The 20951-nt window shown below is 35.3% G+C and overlaps 1 protein-coding gene across 2 annotated transcripts in view; it reads left to right on the top strand.

The window, feature by feature from the left end:
* Window positions 1-20951, top strand: part of RELN (reelin) — a 522571-nt gene that overhangs the window by 144396 nt on the left and 357224 nt on the right. For both annotated transcript variants that reach the window (XM_003318728.5, XM_054656222.2), the window contains exon 3: window positions 6230-6365. In XM_003318728.5, the coding sequence (XP_003318776.2) occupies window positions 6230-6365 (136 nt within the window). The remainder of the gene's footprint in view (window positions 1-6229; window positions 6366-20951) is intronic.

The raw sequence follows: 20951 nt of genomic DNA, 5'->3' as shown, positions 1-20951 counted from the left end.
AATAAGTTAATATTTATGAAGCACTTAGAGTAGTGCCAGGTCATAGTAAGTGCCTAATAAGCATTCGTTGTGATTATTATAATTGTCCTTATTAATAACTTTTCACTCTTATATTGTATTTTTTCTCAATACCACCCAAGTAGCACTTACTTCTTTTCTAGCTGCTTTATTTAAGATGTTAGTTTATTCCAGTTTTCTCTTCCCAGCTCAAGTCGTATCAGGGCAAGGACTATGTTCTCTATTTCTTTTATATACCTCCGTAGAGCCTAACACAGTGTCTGTTGCAAAACAGGAATTCTGTAAATAATTTTCTTCTTGCTGGTTGATTTTAGATCAATGGATTTCTAATAGTTGCAACTCTAGACGATGTTTACAGGTTCTCAAAGAAAATGCCAATTACAATGTGTAGCAGTATAATATGCCAGTGTTCTATGTTAAAAAAAAAAAAAAAAAAAGCAAAGACCACTGTATAGTCATAGTGTTTGAAGTTGCATAGAAAGGTCCAGAGAATACATGTTTGGGATGGTTTTAGGATTAGTGAGTGAGAGGATAGGTTATTTTGTGTTACTACCAGAGACATTATGTAAGATACTGTTGGCTGTCTTCAAACTGTACGTTGACACCATAATGATATGAATAGTGTTACTCTAAGCCCTGAATTTTACACATTTTACTAAGGCACATTTCTAACGCAAATTATTGGCTAGACATTAGAATTGCTTGGTGAGCTTTACAAAATCTCAATACCCACACCATACTTCAAAACAGTTAACTCAGAATCTCTGGGTAACAGTATTTATTAAATCTCCTGGTGCCACTGAGCAGCCAACTGGGAGAACTATGCTAGAATGTTAGATTGCAAGAATATCGTTCTATGGCATATTCACCCAAGGTAGGACGTTAAGGTAGCAACTTATAAAATTGTCAAGTAATATGTGGCCTAGACATTGACTCATTTTTGAAGAGGGGTTTTGAGGAATCAGGAGGCATTTGACCATGATTCCTGTTACTAAGGCTCTATAACGCTGAAACCTTATTTTGCTTGATTTGTTTCCCTTCCCACAGGACTGTGGCTAGGACTTTGTTTTCCTTTTTGGCCAGGCAGACTCCTGCAGACTTGTCATTTTCCATACACCGGATCCCTGCTTTATGCCTGACCAGAGGGGAGTGGCAGCTCCTGAGTCACACTATTGAGTCTCCTTGGGCACTCTGTGATTTTCCTGGGACTCTCTTATGTTCCCCAACCTTGTGATTTCTCTGGCTTGATGATTTTTGTCTCAGGATTCAGCTTAAAAATGTAGAGTCTTGCATGGGAAAAAGAACACCATTTGGATATGTCAAAACATAGATTTGTTTTTCTATATTTTAGACCAGTTATGACCTATTCTGAACAACTTTATACTGTGGAATATTCTATTGCATTTAGTTAATGTGAAATATGTGTTATAATTTGTTTTTTTTTTCAGTCCTGCTCCTGAATAAATAATTTGTATTATAAGTTGTATTTATTCAGAAATTACTTCTTTTTTTTTTTTTTTTTTTTTTTTTTGAGACGGAGTCTCGCTCTGTCGCCCAGGCTGGAGTGCAGTGGCATGATCTCGGCTCACTGCAAGCTCCGCCTCCCGGGTTCACGCCATTCTCCTGCTTCAGCCTCCCAAGTAGCTGGGACTACAGGCGCCCACCACCACACCCAGCTAATTTTTTTTGTATTTTTAGTAGAGACGGTGTTTCGCCGTGTTACCCAGGATGGTCTGGATCTCCTTACCTCATGATCCACCCACCTCGGCCTCCCAAAGTGCTGGGATTACAGGCATGAGCCACCACGCCTCGCCCTTCTTTTCTTTTTTACAGTCTTTACCGTTTCTATGTATTCAGAAAATATTTCTTGAGAATCTGTGATATGTCAGACACTGTGGCAGGCACTTGGGATATAAAGATTAAAAGCGGTGTCCCACATGGACAACTTGGGGAGATGGTCAAGTGCTGAGGTAAAGGGATGTATGAACTGCTCTGATGCCACAGAGGGAGGACATCTGTCCAAACATGGGGCAGGGGCAGTGAGTGGGCAGCGAGTGGGCAGTGAGAGAGGGAGGGGCAGTGAGGGAAGTCTTTGAGGACTGGGTCATGTCTGATTGTATCATTAGGCCTAGCATAGTAAGTGATTTCTCTCAATGTTTGGTGTTAAACAGAGGCTACATTGAGCCTTGCCTTGAAGAGCACATAGAAGTTAGCCTAGTAGAGAAGAAGGATGGGTGGGAGGAGAGCAAAAGTCTGGGGCCTGCTGTGTTGAAAGCAGAGCATGTGCTTAGAGGTGAGAGTGAGGGTGGCTCAGCCACTAGTGCTTGAGAGTGATGGCATTGCTGGTTCACAAAGGATGGTGAATGTGTACAGGGAGAGCAAGTAGGGGTCAGATTGTCCCAAACCTTCTAACTGATGCTAAGAAGTTTGCATTTCTCTAAAATCTGATGGGAACCATTTAAGTAGATTTCACAGGGATTGACATGATCATGTATGCCTTTTAGAGAAATCATTTTGATGGAACATGGGAGTGAGACAGGACAGAGAGACCTGTGAAGAGTAATCCTGATATGCCAGGGGAAGAATGATGGGAACCTAGGACCATTTAGGGAAAAAAGTCGAATCCTTTCTTTGTACCACACAACAAAATAACATTCAGAAACATTAAAGATGTCAATGTGAAAATAAAATAGTAGAAAGAAAACATGGGAGAATATTTTTTAAATCTTGAGGATTGAGGAGTCCTTTCAAAGGAAAGCAAGAGACCAAAGGCCAAAATATAACAAAAATGAATGTTTGACTATGTGTAAGGTACTAGATGCTAGAGGAATGTGGATCAGTAGACCTGCTTTGTGCTTTTAAGGAGCTTAAGAAGTAAAGAAAGTTAAGAAGCAGAACATTCCAAATGCCTTGGGCTAAGTGCTGTGTTGGAATTAAGTAAAAGATTCAGTGGGGACCCATAGGAGTAGCTACCTGGGTTTGCTTGGAAGTGGACAGGAGAGGCTTGAAAAAGCAGAAAGTGAGCCAAATCTTCATGTAGGATCTGTCAGGTGGTTGAGAGCAGTTGAGGAGAGAGAGCATTTTAGGTAGAGGGTACAGCTTGTAGGAAGATAGAGGAGGGTTCATTTGGTATTTTGGGTGTGCAAAGTGCAAGAGGATGGGCAAGACATGGGGGCGAGAAGTGCTGAAACTGAGGTTGGAGAAGGCAGTGAGAAGCAAATTCAGAGTCTTAACTATTCAGAGTCTTACTGAAGGCCGGTGACATCAATAGAGCTTTCTATGATGATGGACATGTTCTGTTCTGTGCTGTCCAGTGTGGCAGCCATGAGCCACATGTGCTATTGAGCATGTGGAATGTGGCTAGTGCAATTGAAGAACTGAATTTTTAATTGTATCAAATTTTAATTAATTTAAATTTAAATAATTGCTGTGGCTAGCAGCTACCATATTAGACAGTGCAGCTACAAACAATATGAGGTAGGCTGGGCGCGGTGGCTGATGCCTGTAAACCTGGCATTTTGGGAGGCCAAGGTGGGTGGATCACTTGTGGTCCAAAACCAGCCTGGCCAACATGGTGAAACCCCATCTCTACTAAAAATACAAAAAAAAATTAGCTGGCTGTGGTGGCAGGCACCTGTAATCCCAGCTACTCTGGAGGGTGAGGCAGGAGAAACGCTTGAACCCAAGCGGTGGAGATTGCAGGTTGCAGTGAGCCAAGGTTGCACCATTGCGCTCTAGCCTGGGTGACGGAGTGAGACTCCGCCTATAAAAAAAAAAAATGGGGTCATTGAGAGTTTTGTAAAGAGAAATATTAACAGTGTGAACAAGTTTATATTTTAGAAAGATCACTCTGGTAGGCAGGAAGAAAATCAAGATTTATGAGAGACCACTGCTTCCAGATAGGGTACTAGGTGCTGTCATATGTATTGGGCCATTTACTACTTATAGCAACTTTAAGGTATAGAAGGCATGGTATTTCCATTTTACAGGCAAGAAAACTGGATCTCAAAGAGAGTAAATCATTTGTCCAAGGTCACAAAGCCAGTAAATGAGAGAAATGTGGTGGGGAGGGGGGAGGGGGGAGGGATAGCATTGGGAGATATACCTAATGCTAGATGACGAGTTAGTGGGTGCAGCGCACCAGCATGGCACATGTATACATATGTAACTAACCTGCACAATGTGCACATGTACCCTAAAACTTAAAGTATAATTAAAAAAAAATTAACTTCCCATTTCTGGCAATGCTTTTAGTAATTTTTTAAATAATAAACTTATTTTTTAGAGAAGCTTTAGGTTCACAGCAAAATTGAATAAAAAGCACAGAGTTGCCATACACCCACTATCCCTACACACAATAAAACCTCCCCTACCGTCAACATCCTGCCTCAGAATGTGGTACATTTGGTACAATCAATGAACCTACATCGACACATCATTACTGCTCAAAGTCCATAGTTAACAGTAGGGTTCCCTCTTGATGTGTACATTCTATGTGTTTGGACACATTTATAAGGACACATATCCACCATACAGTATCATACAGAGTAGTTTCGTTCCCTTAAGAATCCTCTGTGCCCTTTCTGTTCATCCTACCTCCCTCTTTAACTCCTGGCAACTCCTGATCTTTTTAATGTCTCCATAGTTTTACCTTTTCCAGAATGTGATACAGTTGGAATTATACACTATGTAGCCTTTTCAGATTGGATTCTTTCACTTGGTAATACGCATATTAAGTTTCCTTTATGTCTTTGCATGGCTTCATAGATCATTTCTTTTTAGTGCTGAATAACATTCCATTGTCTAGATGTACCACATTATCCATTCACCAACTGAAGGACATCTTGGTTGCTTCCAACTTTTGGCAATTATGAATAAAGCTGCTGTAAACATCCCTGTACAGGTTTTTGTCAGGCATATGTTTTCAGTTCACTTGGATAAGTACCAAGAAGTACAACTGCTACATCATATGGTAAAAATGTCTAGTTTTGTAAAAATACTGCCAAACTGTCTTCCAAAGAGGCTGTACCATTTTGCATTCCCACCAGCAATGAATGAGAGTTTCTTTTGCTCTGCATCCTCAGCAGCATTTGGTGGTATCAGTATTCCAGATTTGGGACATTCTAATATGTGTGTAGTGGTATCTCATTATTGTTTCAATGTGCAGTTCCCTAATGACATATGATACTGAATATCTTTTCATATGATTATTTGTCATCCGTGTATCATTTTTGGTGAGGTATCTGTTTAGGTCTTTTGGCCATTTGATAATTAGGTTGTTTGTTTTTTAGTTGTTGAGTTATTTATTACTATTTTATATCTGAGATACACCTAAGATAATCACCTTATTAGAAAAAGAAAAGCATCCCCTGATAGCTCAGCTTGGAGCTGACCTGTTCACAGCTAGGCCATGATGTTCTCATTTTGAACATGAGCAAGTCACAGAACATCAACATTAGACAAGACCACCTTACAACTGTGATGTTATGAGGCAAAAACAAGACCACTCTTTAACATAGCTGAACACAGACAAGACTAAGAACATGAAGCAAACCACGAAAGTGACCAACATCCCCATCCATGCAAATAGGACTGCTGTTGCTTTTCTGCCAATCACAGATTTAGCCTCACCCCATCCCTCATGTCTCTGAGATTAAAACAGCAACAAAAAACTAAGATACTCAGTGAAAAGACTGGGTGATAGCACCCAATCCAGAGGCAAAGGACCTTTTCTTGAAACCTCCCAAATAGGACTGGGGAATTTTCCAAGCAAACCTGATCACCTTGCCCTCTGAAATAACCTAACACAAGCCTAAATATTTTAACAAGCCTCTCCTGACATCCTTTTACTGAGATGCCTCCCACCTCCCTATGGTGTTTGGTCTCCCTTGCTGCAGTTTCAATAAATCTAACCTTGTTCAACTGCAGGTTGATCCTGGTGGTTTTTGGTGATAGGCAAAGATCAATCAACAAAATCAAAGCAAAGCAAATATTATAGCAATGATTCCAGCAGGTCACTCCTTTAACAATAATATTTTAAGTGATTAATTTCCCTGTAGCAATAAAAAGTGAAAAATTACATAACTTATTGGGAAGCCAAATAGCATAGAACCTTAACATGAAAGAAAAATATTCAGAAAATACTGTGATGCCATGATAGGAAGATCTTTGTTTTGTTGTCTTTGTAACAACTCTCCTTCCTTTCTCTTAGGGATCATGTCTGACCACCAGTTTGGTAACCAGTTTATGTGCAGTGTGGTAGCCTCTCACGTGAGTCACCTGCCCACAACCAACCTCAGTTTCATCTGGATTGCTCCACCTGCGGGCACAGGCTGTGTGAATTTCATGTAAGTACCCAAAGTGTCTGCCATACGTACAGAAGGCAAATACTTAGGACTTCTCATGGGATTACATATAGAGTAACTATTTAAGTGTTTTATTTTGACAGGTTTAACCCTAATTAAAATCACTAATTTTATTGCCAAAAAAGGTAAAAACTTTTTTAAAAATAAATTTAGCAGTTTATTTTTGCATAGTTATATGTACCTCCAAAGGTCTAAATTGGATTTTAGCTGACAAAAATACAGAATAAAATAAAAGTAAGTGAATTGGTGGGACAGGAGGGTAGGGGACGTGGGGAACAGGGAGAAATTTTTTAAAGGGTACCAAGTATCAGTTAGGAGAAGTAAATTTGGAGATCTGCACAGCATGGTGACTATAGTTAATGTATTGCATATCTCAAAATTGCTAAAAGAGATTTTAAACATTCACATCACAAAAAAAGACATATGATATAATGGATAGGTTAATTTGCTTGATTTAATCATCCCAAATGTAAACATATATGAAAATATCACATTGTGCTCCATAAATATATGCAATAAGTATTATCAATTTTTAAAAGACAAAAATAATTGAATAAATCAGAGCAATTGGAAAATGAATGTTCAGAAAATATGGTGAAAACGGGTTACAAAATGCTATAAGGCCTTATCTACCTTTTGGAAGAAGACCACAGATTTAGCTTTGAGCTTTCTGGCCATTAGTGCCAAGCGGAAAATGGGATCATTTAGGAAATTCCTGGTGGCCAGAAGTCAGGTACTCTGTAGAAACTAACAACTCTCCCAGGTGCTTTCATTTAGAGGAAACTAGAGGATGTTCTGAACAGTGTTCTCAGGAGCATCCTTAGATAAACACTACACTATGGTTCCAAGGCTGTGACTGTAACATCTGTTGATATGGACTATACCCCTAACCCCTACCCCTCATTCACCCTGCAGTCACCATGCCTCATCCTTCTTATTCAGGGGTCCTTTTTCCACCCATAGCATTTTTAAACTTCTAATGCATGATATCCTTCACTTATTTAGTTACAAACATTGTTTCTCATTTGTCACTTCCTACTAAAATGCAAGAGCCTTGAAGGCAAGAATTGTTTTTCAGTTTTTCGTTGTTTTTTTGTTTTTGTTTTTGTTTTTTCTTCACTGATTTGTCCCAACTGTCTAGAACTGTCCCTGGCATACAGTCAGCCCTCACTAAATATTTGTCGAATAGATGAATAATCCAATGGTGTAAAGTCAAAGGCAGTTCAGAAACAGCTGTTCTATAGGCAGTCAAGCAAAACAGAGCTGGAAGGCATCTTGAATGGTTTTCTATTCAGACTTTCTGCTCAGACAAAATCCCGTAAAACCTGTGTACTCTAAAATTTACCACTGCCTTTTCTTCCCTCTTGATGACAAACAGTTCAGTGTCTGGGGTTTCTATGGGTCAGACATCACTAAAATATATACTCTTTCTGCCTATCCTCTGAGTTACACAAGCTGCCACCATCAGACTCATCTCACATAACTGGTTGATATTTAAACCCATCATTTTCTCCCTCAGAAAGTTTTTTATAAGTGAGTGAACATTTTCCTTCCAGTATGTTTTGCTAAGATGATTGCAGTAGCTTCCTAACTTGTCTGTCAGCTCACCTCTCGCCCGTTTTTCCTTCAGTATATCCTACATATTGTGGTCCAGTTAATCTTCTGAAGGTACAGCCTTGATTACTCAAAATTTGGCTAAGCCTCAAACTCCTTTCTAAAGACCAAACCTTTGGTATAGGTTTGAAGGCTCTTCCAATGTCTTTGTTTATTATCTTCTCTGTTATCTCCCTTGGCACGTACCTCCTGATGGAGCCTGAACTGGCAGGCCTTCCCACAATTCCCTTACAGATTCTGTAACTTTCTTTCTCCATGCTTTTTCCTTGGCCTGGAATGCTTTTCAGTCTCAACCTCAATTGTTAAAATCCTACCTATTCAAGACCTGTTTTAAATGCCAACTCTTCTGTAAAACTTGCCAAGGTATCAACAACAAAATTGATGCGTATAGTCACATTTTGCTTATAACTCTATTGTAGAGCTGATTATATTTTACTATATACTTATTTGAATTAAGTTATTGTCTTTTCTGTTAGATTGGACAGGGACAAATTCTTATTTCTTTTTGATTCTCCATTAGTTGCTACAGTGTCTTATATGTAAGATGTCAAGGAAAATTCCCCTTGAATTATATGATGTTCAATGTTGTCATTACCTTTAACTTAATAGTGATCACTGACTCTTTTGGTATGCTTTCTCTTATTCATATTGGCACTTGCAAGGATGAATCGAATTCTTGCCATGCATAACTTCTTAATTTAAAACAAAAGTTGCTTTTTTGAAAGACAAAACACAAAGTATATCTATATCAGCAATATAGAACTGCCTACTTTCAAACAGATATGTTTTTAATTGAATCTGTTTAAGAATGATATTTGATAGCTTATGATCTCACTACTTTTGAGATATAAAACTCTATTTTCTTCTGAGAAATAACTTAGGTATTTTAAGTCTTAAATTCAAACAGTGTTTTCTTAGCAGTTAGTTGGAAAAATACAGTTTAGTCAGAGTTTCTATTGACTACAAAAAAGTTTACCCATATCCTCACCCATATCTCTCAATAAAATTTTGATGATACTGTTTGCACTTTTTAACATTCTTGACAAATGGTTAAGTCCTTTTTCTCATAAGCCATGATAATGTTGAAACCTTTATAGAGTAGCTGCTTCCTTTGTTGGCAAGATGCTTTTGTTGATCTCTTCCTACTCAGTTTGTGAGAGAGTACAGGAGAAGTTAAAAGTGAACATGGGCCACTGAAGGAATTCATTTGAAATTTTCTGAACTAAATTCTTGCAATTTTTTACCTTTATTCTTTACGGTAATATTTATTACATATTGAGTAGAGCTATATATAAGAGTTAGTATCTGTAATTAGCAAGTGCCCAGGAATCCTTGAAGAGGATTGCTAATATTCAATGTTAATTTTAAATATTAAACTAAAAAAAAACACAGCTTCTGGCATTTGAAGGTAAATATACCATGATTCTCTTTTCTGATTAACCTCAAAAAGTAAGGCTTTTACTTTCTAAGGTAAGAAAGATTATTTCTTAGAAATTAAACTTCAGCCATGCTTATATGATTTTGTAGTATATTCTGTATGACTTTTTGATATTACTAGTTAACTCATACCATTATTTAATTTTCCACATGCTTGTTTTCTTTTACTAACCGGATTTTAAGGTCAGGGACAGTGTGTAATATTTTTATATACCTAATAGTTTCTAATGCTTAACTATAGACCAATAGAATGCGCTGAATAAATATTTGTTAGTAGCTAATAATGATATTATATTTCATTGATTATAAGACACAGTTTTGTTGATATTTTTTACATTTTTGGCATCTCTGAAGTAGGGTTGTATTTTACATTTGATGGCATCCTACAGTTATAATTGGCAGTGACTACTTTATTTTTTGACGTCTTACAACTGATGGTGCATTGTATTGGAAGAAACCCAGCAATTAACATTTATCATTTACCATTTACCTGGTCTTTCTAAAGCTGGCAATTGAATTGACACTACAGTCAATTCTGTAATCTCATTTTAATACAGCCAATGTATGATGCAAACTCTGTGATTTTTGAAACCCTAGTTACCTATTTAAAATCCTTTTTTAAAAATCCCGTAGTAAGAATTAGGAAGCATTTGAACTGAAATTCAAGATGATTATATAATGTGCTGTGTGTGCCTTTCCCAGTGAAGAGTAAGAGGCGTGTTGTCTGAATAAACTGTGTTTTATTGGTAAACCACTTAGCCACATAGTCATTTGGGCTGCCTGTGTATGGCCTTTCTTGTTAAAAATAATCAAGTGAGAGACATAGAGGAGAGGATGATTTCAGGATAAAGTGATGGCTATACTGGTACAAATGTAGAAAAATGACCAAAATTATTTTATCATTACTTTTATGACACCTCTTGATAAAATTTATATTTTAAGTGTTAAATTTACTTCAAGGTTTGCTGGGTATTCAGATCCTGTGGCAATATGGTTTGTTTTTACTTTTATATCTGATTATAGTCTTCAGTGACTAGTAAGTCTCAAGTTAAAAGAGGCACTTAATTATCCACATTTCTTGGATATAAATCCCCTACCCCAAAGTCCCAAGGGGCCTGGGGGAAGGGAAAGAAGAAGGAGAAGGAGGAGGAGAGGAGAGGAGGAAGGAGGGAAAGAGGGAAGGAAAGAAAGAAGAAAGAAAGCCAATCTCCAAACCGTCTAACCCTAAAAATTAGCAAGAAACTACCAGGGAAGGGGGGTTGTAAAATAACAACTACAACATTAATAATATTTTTGAAAATTTACAATGTGCCAGCCACTTTTCTATTTACCTCTTTTAATCCATTTAATTCTCAGTGATTCTGTAAAGTCGGTACTATTATTATCTCAGTTTGCAGATGAGGAAACTGAAGGACAGAGATGTTAAATCACTTGCCTAAGGTAACTCACCTAGTGAGTGACACAGCCTGGATTCAAAGGCAGTCTGGTTTCAAAGCAGATGGTTTTTGCTACTTCACTCCAGTTGCCTTTAAAATGATCACTTGTCTATTTTATCGTGGTAAAATACAATAGTCATGCAACGAAAATTAAATAAGAGTTTGCAGTATGGCATCGGAATCTCTCTAACTTTTCAAGGTGGCCCACATGTGTTTCCTATCTACTTTTGAAATATATCTCTGTATGAATATAGAAATATTATTGAATTCATTCAAATAATGAGAGGTGCCACTTTAAAATTCTGAAATGTGATGAACATGGGTTTGATCTTGATATGTATGATATGTGGATATTGATCGTATCCTATCCTTCATCACAAGGGGATTTCATGTGGGGAATGTGTGAATTACAGGCAAAATTCATCACAACTAGGTTTAGGTTTAACTGTCTGGACAGATATACTAGCATAATATTAGGATTAAAATGGAACATAAAAGAAGATCAGGTTTGTGCCTAAATTAGTGATGATTTAATATTATGTGAACTTTCTCAAAACTGAAAACAGAATGAAAACCAAGCAATATTCTATTTAAGATACTGAGCATGGAGAAATAATGAACTTAGGTCAGCAAAGAGGAACACAGGAGGATCATATTTGAACATTTGATATGTTAAAGGAAGTATCTCCTAGAGGGATAGTTTTCTTAAAGTACACTAAACGAGAAGGCAAAAAAAAACATTTTAAAAATTGCAGACACTAGCAGTTTCTGAACACCTGCCGGGCTCAAAATAATAATACAGATGCAGAGATTTGAAGTGCTGCCTTGAGTGTATCTCAGATGCCTTTAATTTTTGATGAGAGCCATTCTAGACTGTCTGGAGAATTCTTCAGAAAATATTGCGTGGTTGCCCATTTATTTCCATTCATCAGACGCACACATCACAGATGTATTTGCCTTGTTACTTAAACATTTGAAATAAGATCAGGGATTCCCCCATGGGTGTGTTTACTGGAAGTGCATTCATACCTGTGGATAAGGATGCCAACAATGGATGCATACAAATATTCTTTTACTTTCTAGATTATACATAGCTTACTGCAAAAATAAATTACCTCCCATTTAAGTCTGAAATGATTGTACCTATGCTCTGAGATAAAACTGGATATGCTATTTTCTAAAGGAGAAATTTCATCTTTCTTTTAAATCACGTCTTTTTTTTCTTTTCTGACAGTCTAGTTTTCTGTTTTTAAGCGGGCATCTCCCAACTTGAGACAATGTCAGTGCTGCTCAAAAATATACCTCTAGATGACAAGATAAAAGAAATACTGTCTATCCTTAAAGGTAAACAGCTAGGAGCCTAACTGATAGTCCTCACTTCCCCATAAGCCCCTGTTTTTCATCACATTTAAATAGCCAGTTAGGCTTGAACAATGAGAAAGTCTAAGTTCAGAGTCTAATGTGTGTTCTTATATGTATCAACACTTCAGCAAATGGTCAAATGCTTGAGGTCAGAATGCTTCCTAGGGATTTAGTTTTTAATTTTAGGAAGTATGGTTGAGGTAAAGTATGTCAATAAATCTCCAAGAAGGCTTGAAGAAATTATTTTTGTTATATTAATTGTACAACATATCTATTTTAACAGACATTCAATGGGCAAAACTATTCCCTTCATTTTCCCCCCTCTTTTCTCCTTTCCTGTCTCCTCCTCCTTCCAAGAAGTCATGGTATAAACAGCACAGGTTGTATTAGGGGAATCTTCTGGAGTCTCCACAGGATGCTGCTTTGCATCAAAATCATAAGACCGTCAGAGAATTGGAACTGCTTTACTAACATGGGAAAATTTTCTATTCCAGTAACAAAATATTTTTTAACGACAGTCCAAAGATGTACCTGTTTCTACGGAATTTTATGCCGCAGCAAATAGTTGTGTTAGCAGATTTGCTCTTCTTCCTTTTTTTAATCTCTGCTTTTTTATTTTTTAGAGAAAAATGTTAGTTTTATCCTGATGTTGAGTCTAGAAGCAAAAAAAAAAAAAAGCTATAGCAAAACAACCTCTTCCTTTCTTTTCATCTCATGTAATGGTGTGAGAACTTACGGAGATCACTCAAGTAAATGGACTGAACTTGGTATCCACAAGGTGTTCCTTATTACAAGGCTTTGTGGTTAAGATGGGATTACTATTGTACTTGGCACTTCTTACTTGAAACCACATAGAACGTTTGTGAAAGCAAAAAGACCAAAGTCAGTAAATCTAAAATATTTATCTGTTATAATTATTAGAAGTTCTTTAAATCTAGTAGAAATTTTTTAAAATGAGGTATGGCCAGAGATTTGGGTTATTTCCCTATCACTAGAATTGATTAAACCAGTTTTAGAAGTGTGAAATTTCGTTTTTCCAAACTGCCTACACAGTCAAAAACAGTGATGACAAAGACGTCTGAGAAACAGGTGAATAATTTTTTTCCATGGCAGCAACAACTCTATGGTTTGCCAGTGTAGTTATTTGGATACAAGCAGCAGCATATTATTAAGCTCTATTTTTAGTAAAGTCTCTGTATATTAAGGCCTTATTAAAAATGTGAAATAAAACTGATTGCTTCCTTCAGATAAAAATTTTTAAAGAACTTATTTTGCCCTCTGTGACCTATTTAGATATGTAAATATGTATGTGTATACCCCCCCCCACACACACACACATTGTCTTAGTCTGTTTTGTGCTTCTGTAACAGAATACCTGAGACAGGATCATTTATAAACAATAGAAGATTTTTGGCTAATGGTTCTGGAGACTAGGAAGTCCCAGATTAAGGGGCTGCATCTGATGAGGGACTTCTTCCTGTGTCATAATATGGTGGAAGGCATCACATGGCAGAAACTGAGCATACCTGAAAGAAGAAAGGAGCCCATCTCATCCTTTTATCAGGAACCCATCTCATCCTTTTATCAGGAACCCATTCCTGAGGTAACTACTCTACTCCCACAATAATGGCATTTATCCATTCATGAGGGCAGAGCTGTCATGACCTAATCACTTCTTAAAGGTCCTACCTCTCAACACTGTTGCATTGGGAATCATGTTTCCAACACACGAACTTTGAGGTACACATTTAAACCATAGCACACATACAGGCACACACACATACACACATTCTAAAATTTGTTTAGAACCATACTTTCTAACATGGTAGCTATAAGCCATGTGGCTATTTAAGTTTGAATTCATTAAAATTAAATAAAAAATTCAGTTCCTCAGTTGTACCAGCCACATTTTGAGTTCTCAGTAGCCACATATGGCTAGTGACTATTTTATTGAACAGCACAAATGTAGAACATTTCCATTATTACAGAAAGTTCTGTTGTGTAGCACAAGATTCGATAATCTGTTATCTTTTCCCCAAATATTACCGTGACATTTACAGAAATTAACCATGCAATTCAAAGGACACATAGAAGGAAGAAAGCAAAACTAAGTTTTTTGCCATTGTTATGTGAACTTGAACCATCATAACTTCTAAACTCACCAAATAAGACAATTTTATGTAAACAGCTGGTTACCTAATTTTTCATTTTAGTTTTATTTGCCAGTGCAGCAGTTTCTATGGTTTTTTATTTTATGGGCAATGGTAGCCAAATATGACAAGTGAGAATTGCCTGTGGTTATCATCCCTTACAGTGCCCAGGACTTAGTGCTGCTCTTTGGCTGCCTTGGGCTAAGGCATTTTCCTCTGTCTGCCCCATGCCTGGATCTCAGTCCCTGCTTTCCCCTTGCTGATCTTCCACTTCCCTGCTACAAGGTTTTAGATTCTGCATCTTTTCAAATGTGCCCTTACGCATGAAAACTTACTGTCATGTACCTAATATTAAAAATTAGCTAGTCTGGAAGACTATTAATATGAAAATGAGCATTAATGGAATTTGAAACCCCATTTTATGATAATGATGGTCATAATAGTAATAATAAAAAAAGAAATTTTAATTATTGAGTACTGGTGTACCAGGCAGCCTACTAAGTTCCTTTACTCTCCTAGAACCACCTATTATTTGAAGCAAGAGCTTCAAAAACTCGCAAAGACAGGTGTTTTTTGATCCAAAACGTGTTCTTTAAACCACCATCCTATACTACCACTCTATATTTCTTTTAAAAATTAGTATTTATGAAGATAGTATAGCAATGAGAGATGCTTGGAATATTAAGTGACATAAACAAAATATTTGTTTCTATGGTACAATTTCAGACACATAAAAATATGTTTGTAGAGGATTTCTGGCATCATGGAAGACTGAACTGGCATAGCAGAAATTCTTCCCACTGAAATAAAATAGCAACTCTAGCTAAAATGAAGCAAACACACACACACACACACACACACACACACACACACACACTCTGTTTTGAAAGAAAGTGAAAACACTGGTTTCCAGAAGAAAGGAGACATATCAAAGCTGGGTCAAGAAATAGGAACTGACATTGTGGTGGCCTGCAGGTCTCTTAAACCTGATTTAGGTCCTAGATCTGGAGTTTTAACCTATATGGGGCCTGGAGCTATTGTCAGGAGCTTCTTAAAAGACAGCAGGAGATAATAAAGGAGAGTGAGCTGGAACTGGGCCCGCTGATTGAAGCCTGACTGGGAAAACAGCAAAGAAATTTGTCATCTGAGTGGAGCCTTTGGTCAAGATAAGTTACTTGTAAGAAGATAAAACCCTCAATATGTGGAGTCTAGCTTTACATTAGTAATCTGTGCAGAACTCCAAGTGAAGAAATTAACATCTAATTGAAGTTTTAGAAGGAGAGAATAAAAATAATAAGACAAATTTGAAGAGATAATGGCAGAAATTTTTCTAGAACTGAGGAAGATGTGTGTGTTTTCTATCTAAGCAAGATAAATAAAATAAATTAGTACTGATAAAGGTCGTGATAAGCCTTCAGTATATCAAAGACAGAAAACATCAAAGGTGACAAAATAGAAAAGACAGATTACCTATAAATTTAATCTGACAGTGGTCTCATCAGCAACAAAAGATGCCAGAAGACAATGGAACAATATCATCAAAGTGAATTGTCATCCTAGAGTTCTGTACCTAGATAAATTATCAGTCAAGTGTGAAAACAAAACAAGATAAATTTTTTTAAAATACAGTTTGATATTTTTACCACACATGGCCCATGTTAAAGCAAAATTTTAAAGGATGCCCTTCAGTAAAAAGAAAACAAACCCAGAAGGAAGGTGTAGGATACAAGAAATTGTGGTATGATACAATAATTAATAGTGAGCAAAGAAATTAGTAAGCACATTAGAAACTCTAAGCATTGAGCATGCAAATAAATTTATGTATAACATATATACCAATAATTATTTTAGGATAGAATTTAAAGGCAACATATAACTAAAATACATGAAGCAACATTAGTGTATAATTTGGAGGGAAAAGGAAATCAGTATTAAAGTTTTCAAATGTCATCAAATTATTTTGCAAGAAGGTTATGGGCTCAGTTGACTGTTAAAAATGTAAATGTAAAGAACAGAAATAAAATTATAACTTCCAAAATACGGAGGGGAAGGGCAAAGGATTAAAGAACAGTTAGTTAAAACATCAGAATAAAGGAAAAGGGTAAATTTAAAAATCATAGAAGTATAAAATGTAATATAAGATAACAAATAATTTTAAGTAAATTGTCAATTACAATAAATATAAACAGATTAAATTCACCAGGCGAAACACTGTGACTTTGAGAATGCAATTACAAAAATACAGCAGTATGCTGTTTCTAAGAGATAAAACTAAACATAATGGCACAAAAACATTGAAAGTACAGAGATGGAAAAAACATACCAGGCAAGTGCTAACCAAAGGTAAGCTACTGTTACTATATTAATATCAGACAAAATAAGTAAAAAATTACTAGGGATAAAAGGGCAATTACCTAAGAACAAAATAACTTGTGTGTAGACAAAGCTGAAGGAAACATACAAAATTGAAACCTGTTTTTCAGGTGGCAGAATACTGAGTACGTATTTCTAGTATTTCAATTGCAGGTAGTATTATGAAAATATTTAGGCAAAGTAATTCTTTAAACATTGGTTGTTGAATAGATGAATGAATACATGCTTACATGAGTGGAAAAATGCTTGAATATGCCAGAAGATTATGTTATAGAATTAGAGTTTATACTCTGCCATTTCTACCTTTAGGCATGTGCTGGTGACAGCTAGCTTTATATTACAGTATCTTAGGTGCTCTGGAAATACCAATTTGGTAATTTAACAAAATTTTATCAATAATTTGAATTTTTGATTTGCGGTTAGTTTTTCTTTGCTAATTCAAATGACATTGCATACATTCCTCTTCTAAACATTATGAAGGTTTAAACTTGCTAGAGTATAAATATTTCTATTGTTAAATTAGATATTTATGGTTTTTGAATGCTATTTAGACTAATAAAAAAATTTAGAAGGTTAATATTAATAATATTTTTTAATTGATGGCCTGAATTCATGTAAAACTTTGTCATCACAAAGTTAAAAGAAAAACAATTTGAGGAAATTAAAAAAATGTAAGCCACATATTTTCTGGAATTATAAGATAACCTATTTAACATTAAATCAGTGCATATTGATGTTTTATTTAGCACTGAGAAATAAATATTAAATGAAATTATTATTTCCATCTCTATTTTAGCACCTCACAATATTAAAGTGAGGTTTTGGTTATCCACATTGACGAGTTCAAAGCTGGAAACAAAAATGTGTTAGTCAAATCTCCTCCATGTATTTCCACTATTAGTATTTATAGAAGGGATTATGAATAGCATGAGCATATTCGTTATCCAGGCTGACATATATTTCAAAGAGCAATGTCCTAAATTTTATAGGAAAGATAAACAGTGAAAAGCCTTCTAATTAAAAATGTACACTGTAGTTGCAAAGGAGCAAAGATGGTAGGTCCCTTAATCAACCCCTGGTTTTAACCTAAGTAAATATATTGAAAGTGTGGCTGTAAAGCTAAGCCACATAAGCCTTTCTTCTAAATCCGCCTGCAGGCATTAATGCTCAGATTTGAGATGGCATCCTTATTTGCTAAGTGCAAAGATGGTTACAAAAGAGCTTTTCTCACTTTGAGGATAAAAGCTAAAGTATTCTTTAATTTTGGTTACCGCCTGGCTCATCTCAGCACCATAATAGTTATTTGGCTCAAAACCAAAAAGTAGCAATACAGTACTTACATGTCTATGGATCAAAATTAGATGAAAAATTGCTGTTTCTCATCTCCAAAGCTATTTGCTGCACATTTTATAACCCTCAAGATGCCTTTTGTAATATGTGATAACAGAGCCAACTGCAGCATCTGCCTGGAAAGAGATTACTTTAATTATGGACTCAATGTCCTATTTTCTGCAAGTGATCCCCAGAGACAGGCTTCCTGCCGAAGGAGAGGTGCAAGGATGCACATTAAAGCCTACACATCAACCACGAAGAGGTGGATAAAGTGAGACAAGGACAACCATAAACCTCCTTCATTTTCCTAGTCTGTAATGTGATGGAAGAGTCTATAGTGATAGGTTTTTAATTATTGTAGCATCTGTTGTTATGGACTTTTGATGGTAAGGGCAAGATGAGCTTGTGAAACAGCAAAACCTTCTACAGAGAAAACATTATATTTAAAAAGTTCGGTATTGTTTAAATTACTCTTGATATGACTTTTTTTAACAAATAAGTAAAACACTAAAAAATAAAAGAATAAAACATTTGTAAAGGTTCGATAAACATGCTTTAAAGTTTTTCTCTCAAAATTAAACGTGTGTGTCTGTGTGCATGTGTGTATGTATGTGTGTGTGTGCTATTATCAGTTACTTGCTATAATATTATTAGAAAGTGAAGCTAAGTGGTTTTCTTGTCAACCCCAGTTCTGGATAACACATCAAGTGCCTCATTATTAAGAATTCATTTGCCATTCAGTATAATAGAGCTGTTCATAATGAACTTCATTTAGAATCAAGGTGGATGTCTTGTGCATTTCCATGGAAATTCTTTATAATTTAACACTGATTTAACGTTATGAATGGACACTTAAAGCAAATTGTTACCTTGTTCTTATTAATTACAGAATCAGACTCCTTGATTAATAGTTTTTTTTTTTTAAGAATGAGTGTTTTTCTTCTCTTTTTAAAAGCATAGCACATACTCACATAGGATATTTGGGATTTCATCTAATTTCTCAAAAAGTATAAACATATTTTGCATTTTTAGAAGATGGAGGATTATTGAAAAGTAACCATGGGAATTAATTTTAAACTTCAAAAGAGGAATTTAAGGGATTTGGCATGGAATGAATTTGTGTGTGGGACGGAAAGATGGAACAGAAAAATGTACCTTACAATCATATTAGGTGAAAACATCAAGTCTTTTAAGTATCATACCAACTATGGCACTGATGATTTTCTGGTGTTAAAATGAAGTGCTATTACTACTTTTATAATTTTATAAATAAATCCAAATAAATTTATCTTAGGGAATTCTAAATGGTACTATTTAACCCTAAGACATTAAATGAAATATCTGACATTTTTCAGACTTCCTTATTTATAATAAATGCCATGCTGGATAAATTTTTTAAAGATACGTTGAAATGGATAGTTTTATAGAGATTTTATTATTGTATATTTTGTAAATGAACAATTAAATCTATATTATCCATATATCACCAGAACTTATAAATAGGAGCAAGGGTTTAGTGTTCATTTCTGTTTAAAGATTTTGGATATTAAGAATTAAAGCAATATTTCTGGACTTAGGGAAAATAGAAACTTATTAAAAGAAACTGAGAGCATGAATAACTGCTCTAAGGCATCAGTGAAAGGATTTCTGATTTTTATTCTGATCAGTGATTTTTAATTCTGATTGATCAGTGAAAATAATTCCTGATTTTTAAATGTTATATTTTGTTTCTCAAATATTTCATTATTCGAAATATTTTTTGAAATATTTTATTATTTGAAGAGCAAAATATTTCATTCTATGGATCTCAGATTTGTTCTGCAATCAGATATCTCATACACATATATAGTAAGGGAAGATTTCTAAATGGCTCATTTGGAGCATGAGGAGATGACCTCTCCAAAGATCAAAGGGAATCAGAGACTTCTCTTGAAGAGCATTTATTCTGTAACTTCAATTCCATATTGCACTTTGGTAACTCTCAATCGAGCTTTTATTTAAACAGTTAAGTTGTTTAATCCAAGGGTTGTATTATATCTGGAATATATACTTACCCCACTACCAACTGTTTCAGACATTGTATCTTTCTGAGTTTTGTTTTTTTTTTTTTTTTTGTAAAAGCATTGAGTTAATTTTTTTTTTTGGCTTTCTATATTTCACATTTGGGTTAGAATGCAAAATGTCTTAGTTTAGACTTATAATTTAAAAGAATTTCAGTAAATAAATATATGTCATAAATAGAGTTGATTTTTAATATTTAAACTTGACAGTAAAACTTATTTTAAAATGAGTTTTAATATAATTTTACCTCTGATTATGAAAGCAATGCCTATGTACATAAAAATACAGCTAAGCAAATATTCATATATGTACAGAGACGCACAGTCACACTGATACCTGCACATGTGCACACGCATATGCATATTTTCACTATCCCAGAGATAACAGTGTGTATCTTGGGGTATATTTCTCTAGATATATGTGTGTGTTGAATTTTAGTTTTTACAAACTTGGGGTTCTCTTATACATTTTATTCTCTAATCTAGCTTTTTTTAAAAAAAAGTAACATGAATGTTTTCCCAATAAATATGTGTGTGTTCAATTTTAGTTTTTACAAACTTGGGGTTCTATTATACATTTTATTTTCTAATCTAGCTTGAAAAAAACTCTAACATTACATTATATTATGAGTGTTTTCCCAAGAAATATGCATCTACAACATCATCTGGCTCAAATTCTATGTGGATGTATTATAATCTGTTTAATCAGTCTCTTATTTCTGGACATTTTGCTTGTTTCCAATACTCACTATTGTACAGCTTTGTGAAGAACAACCTTGTAACTAATGCTCTTTTCATTACGAA

Source organism: Pan troglodytes, chromosome 6 (genome assembly GCF_028858775.2).
Source record: "Pan troglodytes isolate AG18354 chromosome 6, NHGRI_mPanTro3-v2.0_pri, whole genome shotgun sequence".
NCBI lineage: Eukaryota > Metazoa > Chordata > Mammalia > Primates > Hominidae > Pan > Pan troglodytes.
Note: the sequence above shows the minus strand (reverse complement) of the source record. Positions and strands in the feature narration are given on the sequence as shown.